The sequence below is a fragment of the Loxodonta africana genome, chromosome 25 (assembly GCF_030014295.1).
Source record: "Loxodonta africana isolate mLoxAfr1 chromosome 25, mLoxAfr1.hap2, whole genome shotgun sequence".
In the NCBI taxonomy this organism is placed as follows: domain Eukaryota; kingdom Metazoa; phylum Chordata; class Mammalia; order Proboscidea; family Elephantidae; genus Loxodonta; species Loxodonta africana.
This window is the reverse complement of record NC_087366.1, coordinates 48,914,885-48,932,439: the sequence shown is the minus strand read 5'-3', so window position 1 is coordinate 48,932,439 and position 17,555 is coordinate 48,914,885. Positions and strand designations below refer to the sequence as shown.

At 34.5% G+C, this 17,555-nt stretch overlaps 1 protein-coding gene across 6 annotated transcripts in view; it reads right to left on the bottom strand.

Annotated features, from left to right (window-relative positions):
* CDC42BPA (CDC42 binding protein kinase alpha) overlaps positions 1-17,555 on the bottom strand; it is a 341,599-nt gene that overhangs the window by 173,564 nt on the left and 150,480 nt on the right. For all 6 annotated transcript variants that reach the window (XM_064276784.1, XM_010591062.3, XM_010591060.3 and 3 more), the window contains exons 6-8: positions 10,756-10,849; positions 2,433-2,633; positions 416-664 (exon numbers count right to left, since the gene is read on the bottom strand). In XM_064276784.1, coding sequence (XP_064132854.1) covers positions 416-664; positions 2,433-2,633; positions 10,756-10,849 — 544 coding nt within the window. The remainder of the gene's footprint in view (positions 1-415; positions 665-2,432; positions 2,634-10,755; positions 10,850-17,555) is intronic.

Genomic DNA, 17,555 nt, shown 5'->3' with positions numbered 1-17,555 from the left:
AACCCACCAGCTGCTCCATAGAAAAAAGATGTAAGCAATCTGCTTCCGTAAAGATTATAGTCTTGGAAGCCCTATGGAGCAGTTCTACTCTGTTCTATAGGGTCACTATGAGTCAGAATCAACTCAATGGCTATGGGTTATTTGTCTTCTTCTTAGGAAACCTAATGATATAACTTATCTAATAAATAAGTCTTTGAATTTTAATTTTGCTCTTAGTTATGAATGACTTTGCTCACCTTAGTAAACTCTCTTAATTTCTTGATTTATGATAAATTAATCACTGGAAACCATGATAATTATTTGATAACTGATATGGTCCTAGCAAAATACTTGAAAATTATTAAATTATTTAACAACCATAAATAACCATTAAAAAGAAACAAAGTGAAGGAACTTTTCACAATGGCATACTTACAGAATTCTTTAAGCAATCATCATCCACATCAAAATTTGATGTATCTGTTGGACTACTAACTTCTGGAATATAAGGAGCTTCACAGTTTTGAATATTATCCCAGTCAATGCCACTGAAAAATGGATGTTTCTTAAAGTCTTCAATTCCATTTTGACCGAGTCTATGTTCTCTGCTACAAATGAGCCTTCGGATAAGATCTTTAGCATTTTCTGACACATCAGTCACTTGAGCTGGAAACTGAAACCTCTCCTACACAGAATAATAAAAACAAGTATAAGTCAGTATTTAACTTACTGAGTAGTTTGACTGACTTGTTTGTTTCTTAAAAACACATTTTCTTTTATAAATACCTAGTAAGTGCTTACTGGTACAAAGCACTGATACTAAAGGAGATACAGGAATAAATGAGAATAGATCATTTTCTTAAAATAAACTTTTGATTTCAGGTATGATTAAATTCACATATATGCATAACTAATTTTATATCATACATATAATACATTGTATTATAACACACAGAGATTAAATCAAATGCTTAAAAAACCTCAACTGCTATCAGACTGAAGAGGAACAGATTAAAACTAATGGGATTTAATTCACTATGTCAACAGAGTGTAGATGATCAATAATCTTCATATAATTCATAACACTAATGACTGATATTGTTTTTAATAGTTAACTTTTTTGATAATTTAATATGTATCTGAACTATTTGAAGTGCTTTACATGTTTAACTAGTTTAATATTTCCAACAATCCTCTAAGGTGTGTACTATTATTATTGCAATTTTGTAGAAGAGGAAACAAAGGCAAAGAGAATTCAACTAATTCGCTCAAGGACACACAACTAGTAAGTGGTAGAGCTGGGATCTGAACTGAGGCTGTCTGACTCCAGAATCTGTGCTCTTAACTACCATTTATACTACAATGATTTCTTTCTGAAATGCTGTATGTGCTGTTTACAACTTTGCAGCTGATCCTTGTCTTTCAACACTTTATAAATATTTAGAGCACTGTCTTTAGCCAGGTAGAAGAACCCTTAAAAGACTTTATATAATTGACATATATATATATATATATATATATATATATATATATAAAGCAACTAACACAAATGTGTCATGAAATAACAAGTTAACAAGATTAATTATCATTCCACTTATGGGGTACTCCTATTCATATTCCAAATTTTTGCAATTGATCACAATCTTCTTAAGCTGATCAATCAAATTATCTTATTATGAACAATCTATTTCACTTGGTACCAAATGGATTGAAGTTTCATTTAATCATTTCCTGTGGTGCACTTGGATCGTTGCCAATGTTTTGCAATCATATATAGTATTAAAATAGGTATCGTTGTATATACATCTCTATTTTATTAAATATTTCCTTAGGGCAGGTTCTTAGAACTGAAGTTCCTCAATCAAAAGTTCTATTTTTATAAGGCTATAGATACATACTTGAAACATTATTAACAGAAAGATCACACGAAATTATGTTCCTATCAGCAATATCTAAAAATTCTTATCTTACTGCTCTACTTTCAGCATTAAATACTATTTTTCTTTTCATTTTTGCCAACTTGACAAGAAAAAAGGATATCTCATTCTTAATTTGCATTTCATTTATTATTACTAGGGTTGAGGATTTTTTCACTTATATTCTAGTAGGCATGATTATACATTTACCATGATAATTAAAGTTTCTTTAAGTTGCCTATGATATCTGCCAATTTTTCTACTGGACAGATCATTAAATTTCCTATTTATTACTATCTCTGATAAAATACAAGAGAAAGAATAATTTTGTGCATAAAAAATTCATGGATTTTGATTATTCATGTTTAGTCATGCCATAGCATAAATATGTGAATGTTCATTGTTTTTAGAAAAATATTTTCTCATTATACCCAAACCCAGTGCCATCGAGTCGATAGCGACCCTATAGATTATCACATCTAATTTATTTTATGTATTATTTATCACAGTAATTTGAAAAAAGTAAGATATACTAACTTTGTGATTCATGATTTTTCCATACGTCTCCACCAGAGATTCTGCATAAAATGGTGTTTCTCCATAAAGCATTTCATACATACAGACCCCCAAAGACCACCAATCACACTCAGGTCCATATCTGCCTTTTCCATCTTCCATGGCTTGAAGGATTTCAGGAGAGATATAATCTGGGGTTCCAACAGCTACTGAGGACTGGACCTGAAGAAATTCACATTTTTAGTAACATACTGCAATATTTTAAAAATAAAATTTTAAAATTAAAAAACATTTATATGTACTTAGATATACAGTAGATATCATTATGTCATAACGACATTTTTGTAGTTATCTGAATTTAATTCCCTTGCGGTTAAGAACTCGGCTGTTAACCAAGAAGTTGGCAGTTTGAATCTACCAGCCACTAGGTGGAAACCTTATGGGGCACGTTCTACTCTGTCCTACAATTATGAGTCAGAATTGACTCAATGGCAATGGGTTTGGGTTTGGTTTTGTCCATACAAGTTAAATTTTATATAATCTTCACATTTTCCAGATTTTGTATTATTATAGAACTTTTATCCTACTGTGACTTAATTGCAGATATCTAGGGAAGCAATTTGACTTAAACCACAGAGCTATGAACAACAAATTAAACATTTGGTTTAGAACATTTTGATTAATGATATTTATCTGTCCCACTTATACATATGAACAAATGGAACTGTAGAAAATTTACAATTAGTTAGGGAAAAAAAAAATTCCTGAAATGTAGGCCAATATGTATGAGAAGTCTTGAGATAATTTTAAAACACTTAAAAAACTAAGAAAATAACAACAATGTCTCACGAACTACTTGTTAATAAAAAATTATGAAAGTGGGAAAAGTGCATCCTTCAAAAAATAAAATTCTAAAAAAGAAAGACAGGTGAGAACACAAATATGGCAGGTTAGACATAAGTTAGAGATTAGGTAGCTAAAACAGATCCTGGACATATATCTTATAAGGTACTCTGAAATAAAAGGAAATGAGCTCTTTATATGTTTTAAAAGAACATATCAAAGAAATAAACATGCTTAAGGTACTATATCAAATAATGGTTAATACTCCAGATTTTCTAGACAAAATTGCCGTTTTTAATAATCATTAGAATAGACTTCCTGTTTGGCAATACTGAAAATAAGTAAGTTAAAAAACCTCTTCCATTTCAAACTCTTAAAAATGCTAGAATAAATATAACAATCATTCTTATAAATACATAAAGGAATTTTTAAGAAAAGAGAAATTCTTGAGGGGCAGTAATCAAGAAATGGTTGAGACTCAGGCTGAAATGCACTAGAGCTACAGGTGGGTTGGAGAATCGCTGGTCTTCATTTTCCAAGTGTTTGGATTTTAAAACACACATGGGAACAAATCAAAGGACCTTGAACTTATATGAGGTGGGAGGCTTAAACCAACAGACTCCCCCAGATAACCTTTACCAAAAGGGTGTATTTTAAATGAAAAGATGAATTATAAATATCCGCCACTCTACAGAGAAAGACAGGAAGATATTTTGTGTATCCTGACTTGCTGCTGTGTGAAAAAAAAAAAAATTCCTCCCATAGGAATCCATACTTTAGGTCATATAGTCCTACAGTTTGGGATTTTAATTCACACCGCTTCTGTGGTCCAGAAATTCTCAACCCAAGAAATTGACATAAATACTGGTGCCAGGTTAGTTGCCTCTAGGATGCCTGGCAAAACGAATTCAAATCTACACAGGATTTTCACACATAAAACTGTACTGAGGTTGGGTTTACGATCCAGTTATATAAACCAAATGAAGAAACAGTTCATTATGAACGAGAGTCATAAAATCCAACAAAATGTATAGTTAGACCCTTAGCAATTGCCAGATACACTCTATAAAATAAGTATGTTTAAAATGAATGTTACTGTTAGCGGCCCCAGACTCATGGCGACCCCATGCACAATGGAATAAAACACCACCTGGTCCTACACCATCCCCATGATCAGTTGCTCATGAGACCATTGTGATCCATGGGGTTCTCACTGACTGATTTTCAGAAGCAGATTGCCAGGCCTTGCTTCCTGGCTCATCTTAGTCTGGAAGCTCTGCTGAAACCTGCTCAACATCATATTAAAACAAAAGCCTCCATTACCAGACGTGCAGTGGCTGCACATGAAGTGCACCGACTGGGAATCAAGCCTGGCTCTCTGTATGGAAGGAGAGAATGCTACCACTGAACAACCAATGCTCCCATAAAATGATTGAAGACATTTAAAAAAAAATCAAACAAAAGGGAAAGAAAAGGAGTTTTTAGAAAAATCAAGCAGAAATAGTAGAAATGAAAAAACAAATCAGTGAAATAAAAAAATACAGTAAATAGGCAAAGAGCAAATTAGACATGGCTGAAGAAAATAATAAACTTGAAGAAGAGCCGAAGGAATTAATCAGCATCCAATATGAAGAGATAAACAGATGGAAAATATAAAAGGAAAGTCAAGAGACATGGATGCTAGAATGAACAGATTCAATTTATGCACAATACAAAAGAAGGAGAGAAAAGAGAGACTAGAGAACAGCAATATTATAAGAGACAAACCTTAAATTTTTTCAAGAATGAGGTAAAATATGAATCCTTGCATGAGGGAAGGGCATTAAGTCTTGAGAAAAATAAATAAAAACAGATCCACTCCTATACATATTGTATTTAAACTGTAAAGCAACAAAGGCAAAAAGATCTTAAAAACAGTACAAAGAAAGATTACATACCAAGGAATGACAACTAGACTGACAGCTTAGTTATTAATAGCAATAACACAAGCCAGAAGAACATGAATTGAATCCTCAAAGTGATGAGACAAAATAATTGCCAGTATAGTATTCTCTACCCACCTAAACTATCATACCGGATGGAGAGCTAAATAAAGATATTTTCAGACCAAGACTGAGAGCTACCACTTACAAACCCTAAACCAAACCCTTTTGCCGTCAAGTTGATTCCGACTCATAGAGACCCTATAAACCTTGTCAAATGAACTTCTAAAGGATATACTTTAGAAAATAAGAAATTAAACTCAGATGGAAGAATGTCACACTAGAATCAATTGTGAACAAACACATCAAAAAAACACTTTAACATTATTTAACTGGATAAAATGATGATGACGACAATGTTGAGAACTACTTGGGGTAGAAAAAGAAGCTGAAACTAAAATACTAAAAATAATAACCTGTTAGCTGAAGGGAGTTATTAGGGTTAAAGGGTTCTAAATTTCTTGTCTTGATTGGGAACACGGTGAAGCAACTGACTAATTTCAGACTATGATAAAGCCTGTATGTTAAAATTTTAAAGAAAACCACCAGAATATCTGAAATAGAATGTATAAATTCCAAAGAAGTAAAGAAAAAGAGAGAAATAAACTAAAGTTGATCAAACCAACAGTAGACAGGAAAGAAGAAGGGAAAAAAGCATGCATTCAAACAAACAAAACCTATAGTAAACAGCCCAAGATATGAGTGAAATAAAAATACACTTATAATCACAAAATTTATAAACAGATTAAATTCACCTGTGAAAAGACAACTGTCACACTGGATAAAAAACAAAACCAAAGTAAAGATATAAAATCAAAATTCAGCAATAATCTGTTTCAAAGGGATGCACCTAAAATATAAGGACACAGAAAGGTTTTGAAAGTAAAGGTATGAAAAAGATATGTCAGATATACATTTAACAAAAGTTAAAAAACTACAGTAGTATCAGTCAGAATAGATTCTAAGGCCAAAATCATTATTAAGATTTTTAAAAATTCATCAATATAATGATAAAATACCCTGGAAGAAATAGTAATTCTAAATAATTTGTACCTAACAACATAGCCACAAAAGAGCTGTGCAAAATATTGACAAATGACAAGAAGAAATTAGTAAATCCACCATCATAAGTATTTTTAAAATACACTTATAAATAACAGGTACTAGATCAAAGAGAAACATAAAACTGATAAGAATATAAAAAAATTGAACAGCAAAATTAACAAGTTTAATCTTATGAACTTATATATAGAAAGCTGCATCCCAAAGTTAGAGAAAATGTATTTTTTGCAAACATGATTATTAAAATTAGCCCACTAGAAAGTCACAGAGAAAACCTCAACTAATGCCAAAAAAAAAAAAACTGATATCAAATAGACCCATTCTTCAGTAAAATAAAGCTAGAAATCAATAACCAAATAAGTAACCAAAAAATTAAAACAAATAACATACTATGGAAATTAAAATGCACACCTCTAGATAATTAATGGCCCACAGGATAATTCTAACTGAATTTGTAAAATATTTAGAATTCAACAATAGTAAAATACTACATACCAAAATTTATGAGGGAAAAGAGAAGCACAAATAAACAATGTTGGAAATAAAAAGGGGACAAAACTATACATGTAAAATAGATTTTAAAACTAGGAAAAGAGTAGTATGAACAACTTTACACTATAAACTTGAAAACTAAGAGAAAATAGACAATTTCATAGGAAAAAAAATATAACTTACCAAAACTGACTCAGGAAGAAATAGAAAACCAAAGAGACCTATAACCATTAAAAAATTTGAATCAATAGTATAAAATCTACCCAAAAAACAAACAAACAGAAGAAAACAAAACAACAACAAAATCCCACCAATGCTTGAGAAGATTTTAAAAGTGAGTTCTACTAATTATATAAAAAATCAATAACCCCAGTCTTATATAAACTACTCTATAGCCAAAATGGTCAAACGGAGCAAAAATGGCTCCCCAGTTCTTTTTATGAAGTTAATATAACCTAGACACAAAAATAAGACAAGAACAATTTGAGAAAGAAAATTTTGCTCCAATTTCTGGTACAAACAATCTCAGGTACGAATCCTGTATAAAACACTAGCAAAGTATATCTAGCAATTTGTTCAATCTATATTAATAAAACAACATGATCAAGTTCTGTTTACCTGAATGGATGGTTTAACATTGAAAATCTATGTCATTTTTCAGATTAACAGATTAAAAGAAAAAAGGAAAAAAAACAAAACGAAACTAACATCATCTCAATAAATGCAGAAAAATCATTCGGTTACAACAACTACCACAACAAACTCTTAGCAAATTAGAAACAGAAGGAAATTTCTGTAATTGAATAAAGGATTCAGCAAACATCATACTTAATTTGAGACAACAGAAACAACTCTATTAAAACCAGAATCAAAGAAAAGATTTTCCCCAACACCTTGTCTATTTAACATTGTAGTGAAGGTCATAAACTGCATTGTAAGAGAAAAGAAACAGCGTATAAAGATTGGAAAGGGAAAAAAAACAAAGGTGATTATTATTTGCAGATTATACGATCATCTATTTAGAAAACCTAGAAGAATCTACACTCAACTTATTTGAACTAATACAAAAATTTAGCAAGGTTGCTAGATTCAAGATAAATATACAAAAATCAGTTGTGCTGCTAAAGAACAGCAACAAGCTATTAAACTTCGAATTTAAACAAGTTATTTACAATAGCAATAAAATTCATAATGTGCCTAGGAACAAATATAGGCAATAGCCTACTACTAAAAATTTAAAACTTTATTAATAGGCATAAAACCTGTTAGCCCTGTTGCTGTCGAGTTGATTCCAACCCATAGTGACCCTATAGGACAGGGCAGAACTGCCCCATAAAGTTTCCAAGGAGCGCTTGGTGGATTCAAACTGCTGACCTCTTGGTTAGCAGCCACGGCTCTTAAACACTACACCACCAGGGTTTCCAATAGGCATAAAAGAAAATCTTAAATCAATGGATAAATAATATTCTCCACTGGAGAACGGGAAGATCCCATGCTGTAGGCATAAATTTCCTCCAAATTAATCTCTAAATTCTATACAGGTGTGTCAGCTTCTAGCGGTAGCGATTTGGAGGTAGGAAAGTTTAGGGCAAAGGAAGGCTGGCTGTTGTCGTAAGTCTTTCTAAAATATGCATACCTATGGCTTTGATAAAAAATAAAAATTAAAGCAGATAAAAAGGTTTTTAAATTGTATTTTTTAAAAGGGAGGACTAACATGCTAGTATGGTTAAGACAATTATTTTGAAATCATCAATTAACGTGCTAGAAACAAAAGTTAAAACATTATCCTATTGTTAAGCAAAACATGAACGAATGACTGGGCAAACACACCGGGCTTTCAGAAACAAATTTTACTGGGGAAAACTCATACAGACAGAAACAGTACTCACTGCATTCTGAAATGCACAGAGCTGTAAAAGGCTGGACATCAGGCTCCAGGACAGGGACCCCAGTTTTGAGACTAACATGTATAAGATGCATGACTGGGTAAAAACTAGCTCCTCCTCTGGAGTCCTTTTTCAGAGTAGCTCTCTTCTCTGTGGAATTGTATCTCACAACTTCAGGTACCCCAGCCTCCCTGACTTCAATCTGTGCTTTCTCAATGCAGCACAATCAACATGCTATTTCTCCCTTCTCATGTTACACCTGGCACTACCCACTTCCCACTGTATGCTTCACACATGCAGTTATCCTACCCAAAAAACCCAATGCCGTTGAGTCAATTCCAACTCATAGTGACCCTATAGGACAGAGTAGAACCGCCCCATAAAGTTTCCAAGGAGGGCCTGGTGGACTTGAACTGCCGACCCTTTGGTTCGCAGCCGTAGCACTTAACCACTACACCGCCAGGGCCTGCAGCACTGTAATTCCATATTCCCATCCTCCATTCTTTGTGTGACTTCTGTCATACCTTTTTACTTCTAAATAAACCCCACATTACCAGTCAGATGCCTTTTATGTAAATTTTAAAAGACAATATAGTCTTCTTTATCCTCTTATTTATCATATAAATTTACTTATTAATTCCTATATACCAACCAAGTATCCAAATGGTATCATTTCCTTTGCTATAAAGGACATTCTTTAGCATCCAGACCTCCTGGAGATAAATTCTCCCAATTTTTATTTATCTACAAGTATATTTAATTCACCCTCAATTCTGAAAGATATTTCTGGTTGATACAGAATTCTAGGTTTACAGATTTTTCTTCCTTTAAAAACTTTAAAGATACCATTCCATGGTTTCAGATCAGAACTCAGTGGTTATTCTTATCATTTTTCCCTATATGCAATGTGTCCTTTGTTTTATTTATATGGGGGCGCCATATAGACATTAGCCCTCTCTCTGTACAGCACACTCCTCTACAGTGCCAAGCTTTGAAGATTCCAGCTGCTTCAGCTAACCCAAATTCTGATCTCTTTCTCCTCAGCTCTGTAAGACTGGTATACTCTGCTCTAACTTCAGTTTTCTGTACCACAGTGAAGAAACTGTCCCAATTAAGGGCAATTGTGAGACATAACCTCATGAACTGATTTCTCTCAGAAATCACAGTCTTGTGCTGTTTATTGTTTACTTCCTGAAAACAGTTGTCTCAGTATTGTGTCCAGTTTTACAGTTGTTTATAATGGGAGGGCTAATTTGGTACCAATTACTCCCTTCATCATGGCCAGATGCAAAAGTCACATAATTCTTTTTAAAGAAGCTAGGTCCTTAGGATGAATTTTCAGAAGTGAAATTACTGGTCCCAAGTAATGTGACATTTTCATGGCTTTTGAAATGTATTATACTAAACTGATATTCAAAGATTTCTGGCAATTAAACTGACATATATTCGAAATTCTACAATATAGCCAGGAAACTGAAATACAAAACACAAACAAACACACAAAAATACCAGGGAGTAAAATCTGGTCATATAAACTTCTGAGTGAAGGAAAACAAATGAAGGGCTTAGGGTTAGCAAAAGTTGAGCAAGTGGGAACATGAAACTGAACCAATCTAGGGGACTTCCTAAAAAAAAAAAAAAAAGGATACATTTGTTGAGCACTGACCCTCAGAACAACTAGACAACTAGGGAAAAAAGGAAAAAAACTGAGGGATGGGTTTCATTTTCATTCGCCTTGTGTGATTTATTTTCTTCACCTCTCTAGAAACCTAAAAATATCTCAAGTATGATAATAAATAGATAACAGCTAAAGGAAAACCAAAGGGTCTCACAAAAGGGACACTGTATCAATCTTAAGATCACTAATATAAGCAGTTGAAAATGGCATATGACTTTATAGGCAAGCCCTATTATGAACAAGTATGCCTAAATCTCTTTGTGGAAGGCAGCAGAGCATAGACAGATAAATGGATGGATGGATGGATAATATTAAGTAGGTGGTTTCTGAAATAGACAAAAAAGGCAAGTAGGATGGGAAATGTCTGTGGATAAAATAATTTAAGATTTTCCTCTATTTACCGTTCCATCTTCCATCAGCTTCAGACAAGAACCAAAATCTGCTAACCGGATATGTCCATTCATATCCATCAATATATTGTCAGGTTTAATGTCCCTGCAAAAAATAAATATATTCTATTTTTAGCTGGAAGAAACAAACATAATAAGTTACTTGGCAAGATAACCTTTTTGTATCAAAATTTTTATTTGTTTTAAAATTACTACTGTAAGAACATTGATTTGACTACTCTCTGTTCAAATCCTGGCTCAGGTTCATATTAAAACTTCCTTGAACACACATACATCAGTATTCTCTTGAACATAAAATGTACTGTGGTAATTTTTATTCAGGTTAAAGTAATATTACCATATCCCTTTAGATTTACACAAGTCCCAACATGACTATGACAGGCCTACTTTGTGTGTACAAAGAAGGGCTGTAATTACCTGATGCCCAGAAAAGACACTATCTTCTAGACCCTAAAATTGGACAGATAAAAAATGTATTTCCAGGACCCTAAATATAAATGCAGATCAACAAATTCTCAAGTACTGCAGGCAATAACAACACAAATGAATTGCTTCAAAAAGTAGATTTTAGGAAACAACCATTACAACTGCCTGATAAATGATATATATTACATAAAGCTTTCACTGTAGATGTTAACCCTCTAAGAAAACGATGGCTTGTAAGATAACCAAACCTAGATAATAACAAAGTGAATCATATCGATTTTTACATTTGCATAATAAAAAAACTGCAAACCAAGAGTCCCTGGGTGGTGCAAACACCCTCAGCTGCTAACTCAAAGGTTCGAGATTCGAGTCCACCCAGAGGCACTCGGAAGAAGGGGATGGTGATTTACTTCCAAAAAATCAGCCACTGAAAACTCTAAGGAGCATTGCTCTACTCTGACACACATGGAGTACCCATAAGTCTGAATCAACTCAGCTGCAACTGGTTTTTATTTTATTGTAACCTTCGGAAAAATCATACATAAAATGATTTATAAATAAGATTCTCAGGGACCCAGCAGTATAGAGCTTCCAATCACCTTCTAAAGACTATAATTCTGAACAAGAGACTGTTGTTGCTGTTAGGTGCCGTCGAGTCAGCTCTGACTCATAGCTACCCCATGCACAACAGAACGAAACAGTGCCCGGTCCTGTGCCACCCTCACAATTTTTGCTATGCTTGGCCCATTGTTGCAGCCACTGTGTCAATCCATCTCGATGATGGCCTCCTTCCTCTTTTTCTCTGACCCTCTACTTTACCAAGCATGATGTCCTTCTCCAGGAAATGACCCCTCCTGACAACATGTCCAAAGTATGTGAGACATAGCCTCGCCACCCTTGCTTCTAATGAGCATTCTGGCTGTACTTCTTCCGAGACAGATTTGTTCATTCTTTTTGCAGTCCACGGTATATTCAATATTCTTTACCAACACCGCAATTCAAAGGCATCGGTTCTTCCTCAATCTTCCCTATTCACTGCCCAGCTTTCACATGTAGAGGTGAATGAAAACACCATGGCTTGCGTCAGGCGCACCCTAGGCCTCAAGGCGACATCTTTGCTTTTCAACACTCTAAAGATGTCTTTTGCAGCCGATTCGCCCAATGCAACGCGACTTTTGATTTCTAGACTGCTGCTTCGATGGGTGTCGACTGCAGATCCAAGTAAAATGAAATCCTTGACAAACTCAATCTTTTCTGTTTATCATGATATTGCTTGTTGGTCCAGTGGAGAGGATTTTTCTTTTCTTTATGTTAAGGTGTAATCCACACTGCAGACTGTGGTCATTGATCTTCATCAGTAAGTGCTTCAAGTCCTGTTCACTTTCAGCAAGCAAGGTTGTGTCATCTGCATAATGAAGGTTGTTAATGAGTCTTCCTCCAATCCTGATGCCCCATTCTTCTTCATATAGTCCAGCTTCTCAGATTATTTGTTCAGCATGAATAGGTATGGTGAAAGGACACAACTCTGATGCATACCTTTCCTGACTTACACCATACAGTATCCCCTTGTTGTGTCTGAACAACTGCCTTTGATCCACATACAGATTCCTCACGAGCACCGTTAAGTATTTCGGAATTCTCATTCTCTGCAACGTTATAATTTGTAATGATCCACACAACCGAATGCCTTAGCATACTCAATAAAACACAGGTAAACATCTTTCTGGTATTCTCTTTCAGCCAGGAACCATCTGACATCAGCAATGATATCCCTGGTTCCATATCCTCTTCAAAGTCGACTTGAATTTCTAGCAGTTCCCTGTTGATACACTGCTGCAGCCGCTTTTGAACGATCTTCAACAAAATTTTGCTTGTGTGTGATATTAATGATATTGTTTGATAATTTCTGCATTCTGTTGAATCACCTTTCTTGGGAATAGGCATAAATATGGATCACTTCCAGTTGGTTGGCCAGGTAGCTGTCTTCCAAATTTCTTGGCATAGACAAGTATTTCCAGAGCTGCATCAGTTCATTAAGACATCTCAATTGGTATTCTGTCTCAATTTCCAGAGCCTTATTTTTCGCCAGTGCCTTCAGTGTAGCTTGAACTTCTTCCTTCAGTACCATCGGTTCCTGATCATATGTTATCTCCTGAAACAGCTGAATGTCGGCCAATTCTTTTTGATACAGTGACTCTGTGTTTTCCATCTTCTTTTGATGCGTCCTGCGTCGTGTAATATTTTCCCTGTAGAATCCTTCAGTATTGCACCTCGGGGCTTGAGTTTTTTCTTCAGTTCTTTCAGCTTGAGAAATGCTGAGTGTGTTCTTCCCTTTTGGTTTCCTATCTCCAGATCTTTGCACATGTCATCATAATACTTTACTTTGTCTTCTCGAGCTGCCCTTTGAAATATACTGTTCAGCTCTTTTACGTCATCATTTTTTCCTTTTGGTTTAGCTAGTTGACTTTCAAGGGCAAATTTCAGAGTCTCTTCTGACATCCAGTTAGGTCTTTTCTGTCTCTCCTGTCTTTTTAATGACCTCTTGATTTCTTCATGTATGAATAAGAGATGAAGAGAATAAGAAATTAGGCCATCTCAATTAATCCACTTCTAGAGGAAGAAAAAAGAATTTTCTCTGAACACTATATATGTAGAAGAGTTCTACTGCCACGCGGTTATTGGAGTATGGCAAGGTCACTTGAATACAAATGATGCCTTAAGGCCTCTATGCCTCAGTTTCCCTACCTGTGATATGGTGATTAAAATTAGTACTACACTGATTACCAGAGTACGTTCTGTGATTGTGTTATAGAGCATAGGTTGGCTAACTATGGTCCAAGTGCCAAATCTAGCCCACTGCCTGTTTTTGTAAACAAAGTTTTATTTATTGGAACACAGCCACAACCACATATTAAGTGTTGCCTATGTCCGCTTCTGAAAAATCAGCCCTTGCCAACTGTATGGACCACAGTTCTACTACAACACACATGGGGTCACAATGAGTTGGAATTGACTCGACAACTGTTTTTTGTTTGTTTATGTAGTTTATGCTTTCACACTACAACTGCAGAGTTGAGCAGCTGCAAAGAAGACCACATGGCCTGCAAAGCCTAAAATATTTATTATCAGTCCTTTACAGAAAAGAAAAATTGCCAATCCCTATAGTAGATGATGCACATCTGCTTTATACAGAGAGGGAGGTAGTCTGAAAACAACAACCTCTGTAGAAAACTGGCTTCATAATCCTGAACACTTGAATTTATCCTGAACTGTTAGAATAGCTAAATTTAGAAAAGATTGTGTTGTTTGGAAATATCAAAGAAGTACATTTTAGTGTTTGATGGAACCTTAGAAATTACTTAGGCCATTTTTAGATGAGGAAAATTATGTGTTGTATTCTTTCTTTTTTAAAAAAAAGAAAAAAAAAACAGTTATGCAGTCACTTTACAAAAATGCTGTTGGCATAAGAATTCTCGGATTTTAAAGGAGATTAAGAGAATTGCAAAGACAGGATTTATATACATCAACAATATTTCTGGATATTTGAGAAACAGGAAATAATAAAATATACATAAACTACAGTATATTACAAGGAAAATTCATCTGCCTATCACCTAGCTTTATCATATCTTAACATTTTGTTGTATTCGCCTCACACTTATTTTTAGGATACTGACAGCAGCTAAGTATTCCATTATTCTTCCTGATCTGATTCCCTTCTTCCACTTCCCAGAGACAACCACCATCCCGAAATTGCTGTGTTCTCTACCTGTCTTAGTTATCTCCGGCTGCTATAACAGAAATACCACAAGTGGATGGCTTTAACAAAGAGAAATTTATTCTGCCCCAGTTTAGGAGGCTAGAAGTCCGAATTCAGGGTGCCAGCTCCAGGTGAAGTCTTTCTCTCTCTGTCAGCTCTGGAGGAAGGTTCTTGTCATCAATTTTTCCCTGGTCTAGGAGTTTCTCTGCATAGGAACCTGAGGTCCAAAGGATGCACTCTGCTCCTGGTGCTGCTTTCTTGACAGTATGAGGTCCCCCTGCCTCTCTACTCGCTTCTCTCTTTTATATCTCAAAAGAAATTGACTTAAAACACAACCTAATCTTACAGATTGAGGCCTGCCTCATTACTACAACTGCCACTAATTCTACCTCATCAACACCATAGAGATACGATTTATAACACACAGGAAAATCACATCATATGATAAAGTGGTGGAAAACAACACGATACTGGGAATCGTGGCCTAGCCAAGTTGACAGACATTTTTGGGGGACACAATTTGATCCATGACACTACCCATGCATATTTTATACCATTGGTACATACGTAACCAATCATAAAACTATGTATTTTTCTGAACGTCCTTAACCTTTATAATAAATACCAAACTGTGTATAATTTTGCAACATAATTTTTTCCTAATATTATGTTTCTAAAAGTTATCCGTGTTGGTACATATTACTCTAGTTCATTCATTTTAATTGCTACATGGAATGCTTTCACATATATATCAAAATTTATTAATTCTGATTATAAAATTTAAATTGTTCCCACTTTTTATTTTGATATGACACACAATGCTGAGATATTTGAATGAATGTGTCCTAGTGCTCATATGTGACCATGTTTACCATGCTATATGTCTTTTTTTTTATATGTCTAGATGTGTAATTACTGAGACGTGTATCTTCAACTTTACTAGATGTTGTTAAATTGTTCTTCAAAGCACTGTGCCAATTTAGACTCCCAATGGCAGTCATGAGAATACCCATTGCTCCACGTGCTCATCATTATTTGAAGTGCCAACCTCTTGCTTAGCAGTAGTGCTCTTAATCACTGTGCCACCAGGGCTCCTTTACATTTTTGCTAAGCTGATAGGTATAAACATACTTCCTCCAAGAGGAATTTGTTCATTCTTCTGGCAGTCCATGGTATATTCAATATTCTTTACCAACACCACAATTCTCCTTCAATCTTTCTTTTTCATTGTCTAGTTTTCACATGCATATGAAGCAACTGAAAAGACCATGGCTTGGGTCAGGTGCACCTCAGTCATCAAAGTGACATCTTTACTTTTTAACACTTTAAAGAGGTCTTTTGCAGCAGATATTCCCAACGCAATATGTTGTTTGATTTCTTGACTGCTATTTCCATGGGCATTGATTATTGTTCCAAGTAGAATGAAGTCCTTAATAATCACCCATCTGTCAGTTTGTCGTACATTGTGTGTTGCTATGATACTGAAAGCTATGCCATTGGTAATACCAGCTGGGTTACCCATGGTAGATAGGTTTCAGCAGAGCTGCCAGACTAAGACAGACTGGGACAGGAGACCTGATGATCTGCTTCTGAAAGTTACCCAGTGAAAACCTTATGGATAGCACTGTCCACATGTATAGGGACACATTTCTGAGAAACACAATTCAATCCATGCCACCATGGAATACTATATAACAATAAAAAGAAATGAACTATTAATATTACAACAAATTGCATGAAACTCCAGGGTATTATGTTAGTTCAAAAGAGTGTACCACAAAAGATCACATACTGAATAATTTCATTTATAAAACATTCTCAAAAGAATAAACTATAGAAATGGAAAACAGATGAGTAGTTGCTACAGGTTTTGGATGGTATGGCGGAAGGGTGTTACCATAAAGTGGTAGATCTTTTTGGTGACAGATCTGTATCTGAATTGTAATGATGGTTATACAAATTTACATATGTAAAAAATGACACAGAATTATATGCACACATTGTACCAATGTCAGTTTCCTAGTTTTGTATTATACTATAATTAGGTTAAGATGTAACAACTGGGAGAAACTAGGTGAAAGGTACATGGGACCTCTCTGTACCATTTTTTGCACTTTCCTGTGAGTTTGTAAGTATTTCAAAATAAAAAGTTTTTTTGAGCCAAAATTTACATTATTATAATGTTACGTACGTATTATGTATTATTTATATGTTATATATAATTGGGAAAATTTATATTATTATTTCATGCTCCTCATCATCTTTTTACTTATTAATGGAATATCTTTATTCTTACTATCTTTAGCACATATTTAAATTTATGTTAACATTTACATAAATAATATATAACTAAAAAGAAAAACCTTCTGTAACTGTGTAAGAGCCGAAAGTATCTAATTTGAGAATTAATCACTGGTAAACACTATTTTAGCATGTTTTGTAAGAAACCCTAAAAGACAGAGAATTTTCCTCTCTGGGCCTCCTACACCTTGTCCCTCCCATTCAAGTTGTTCCTCCCATTCTCTCATGCATAATCTTAGCCCCCATGTCTCTGGATAAATCCCAACTGCATAACCAGCAGACTGTAGACTGCAAAAATAATTGT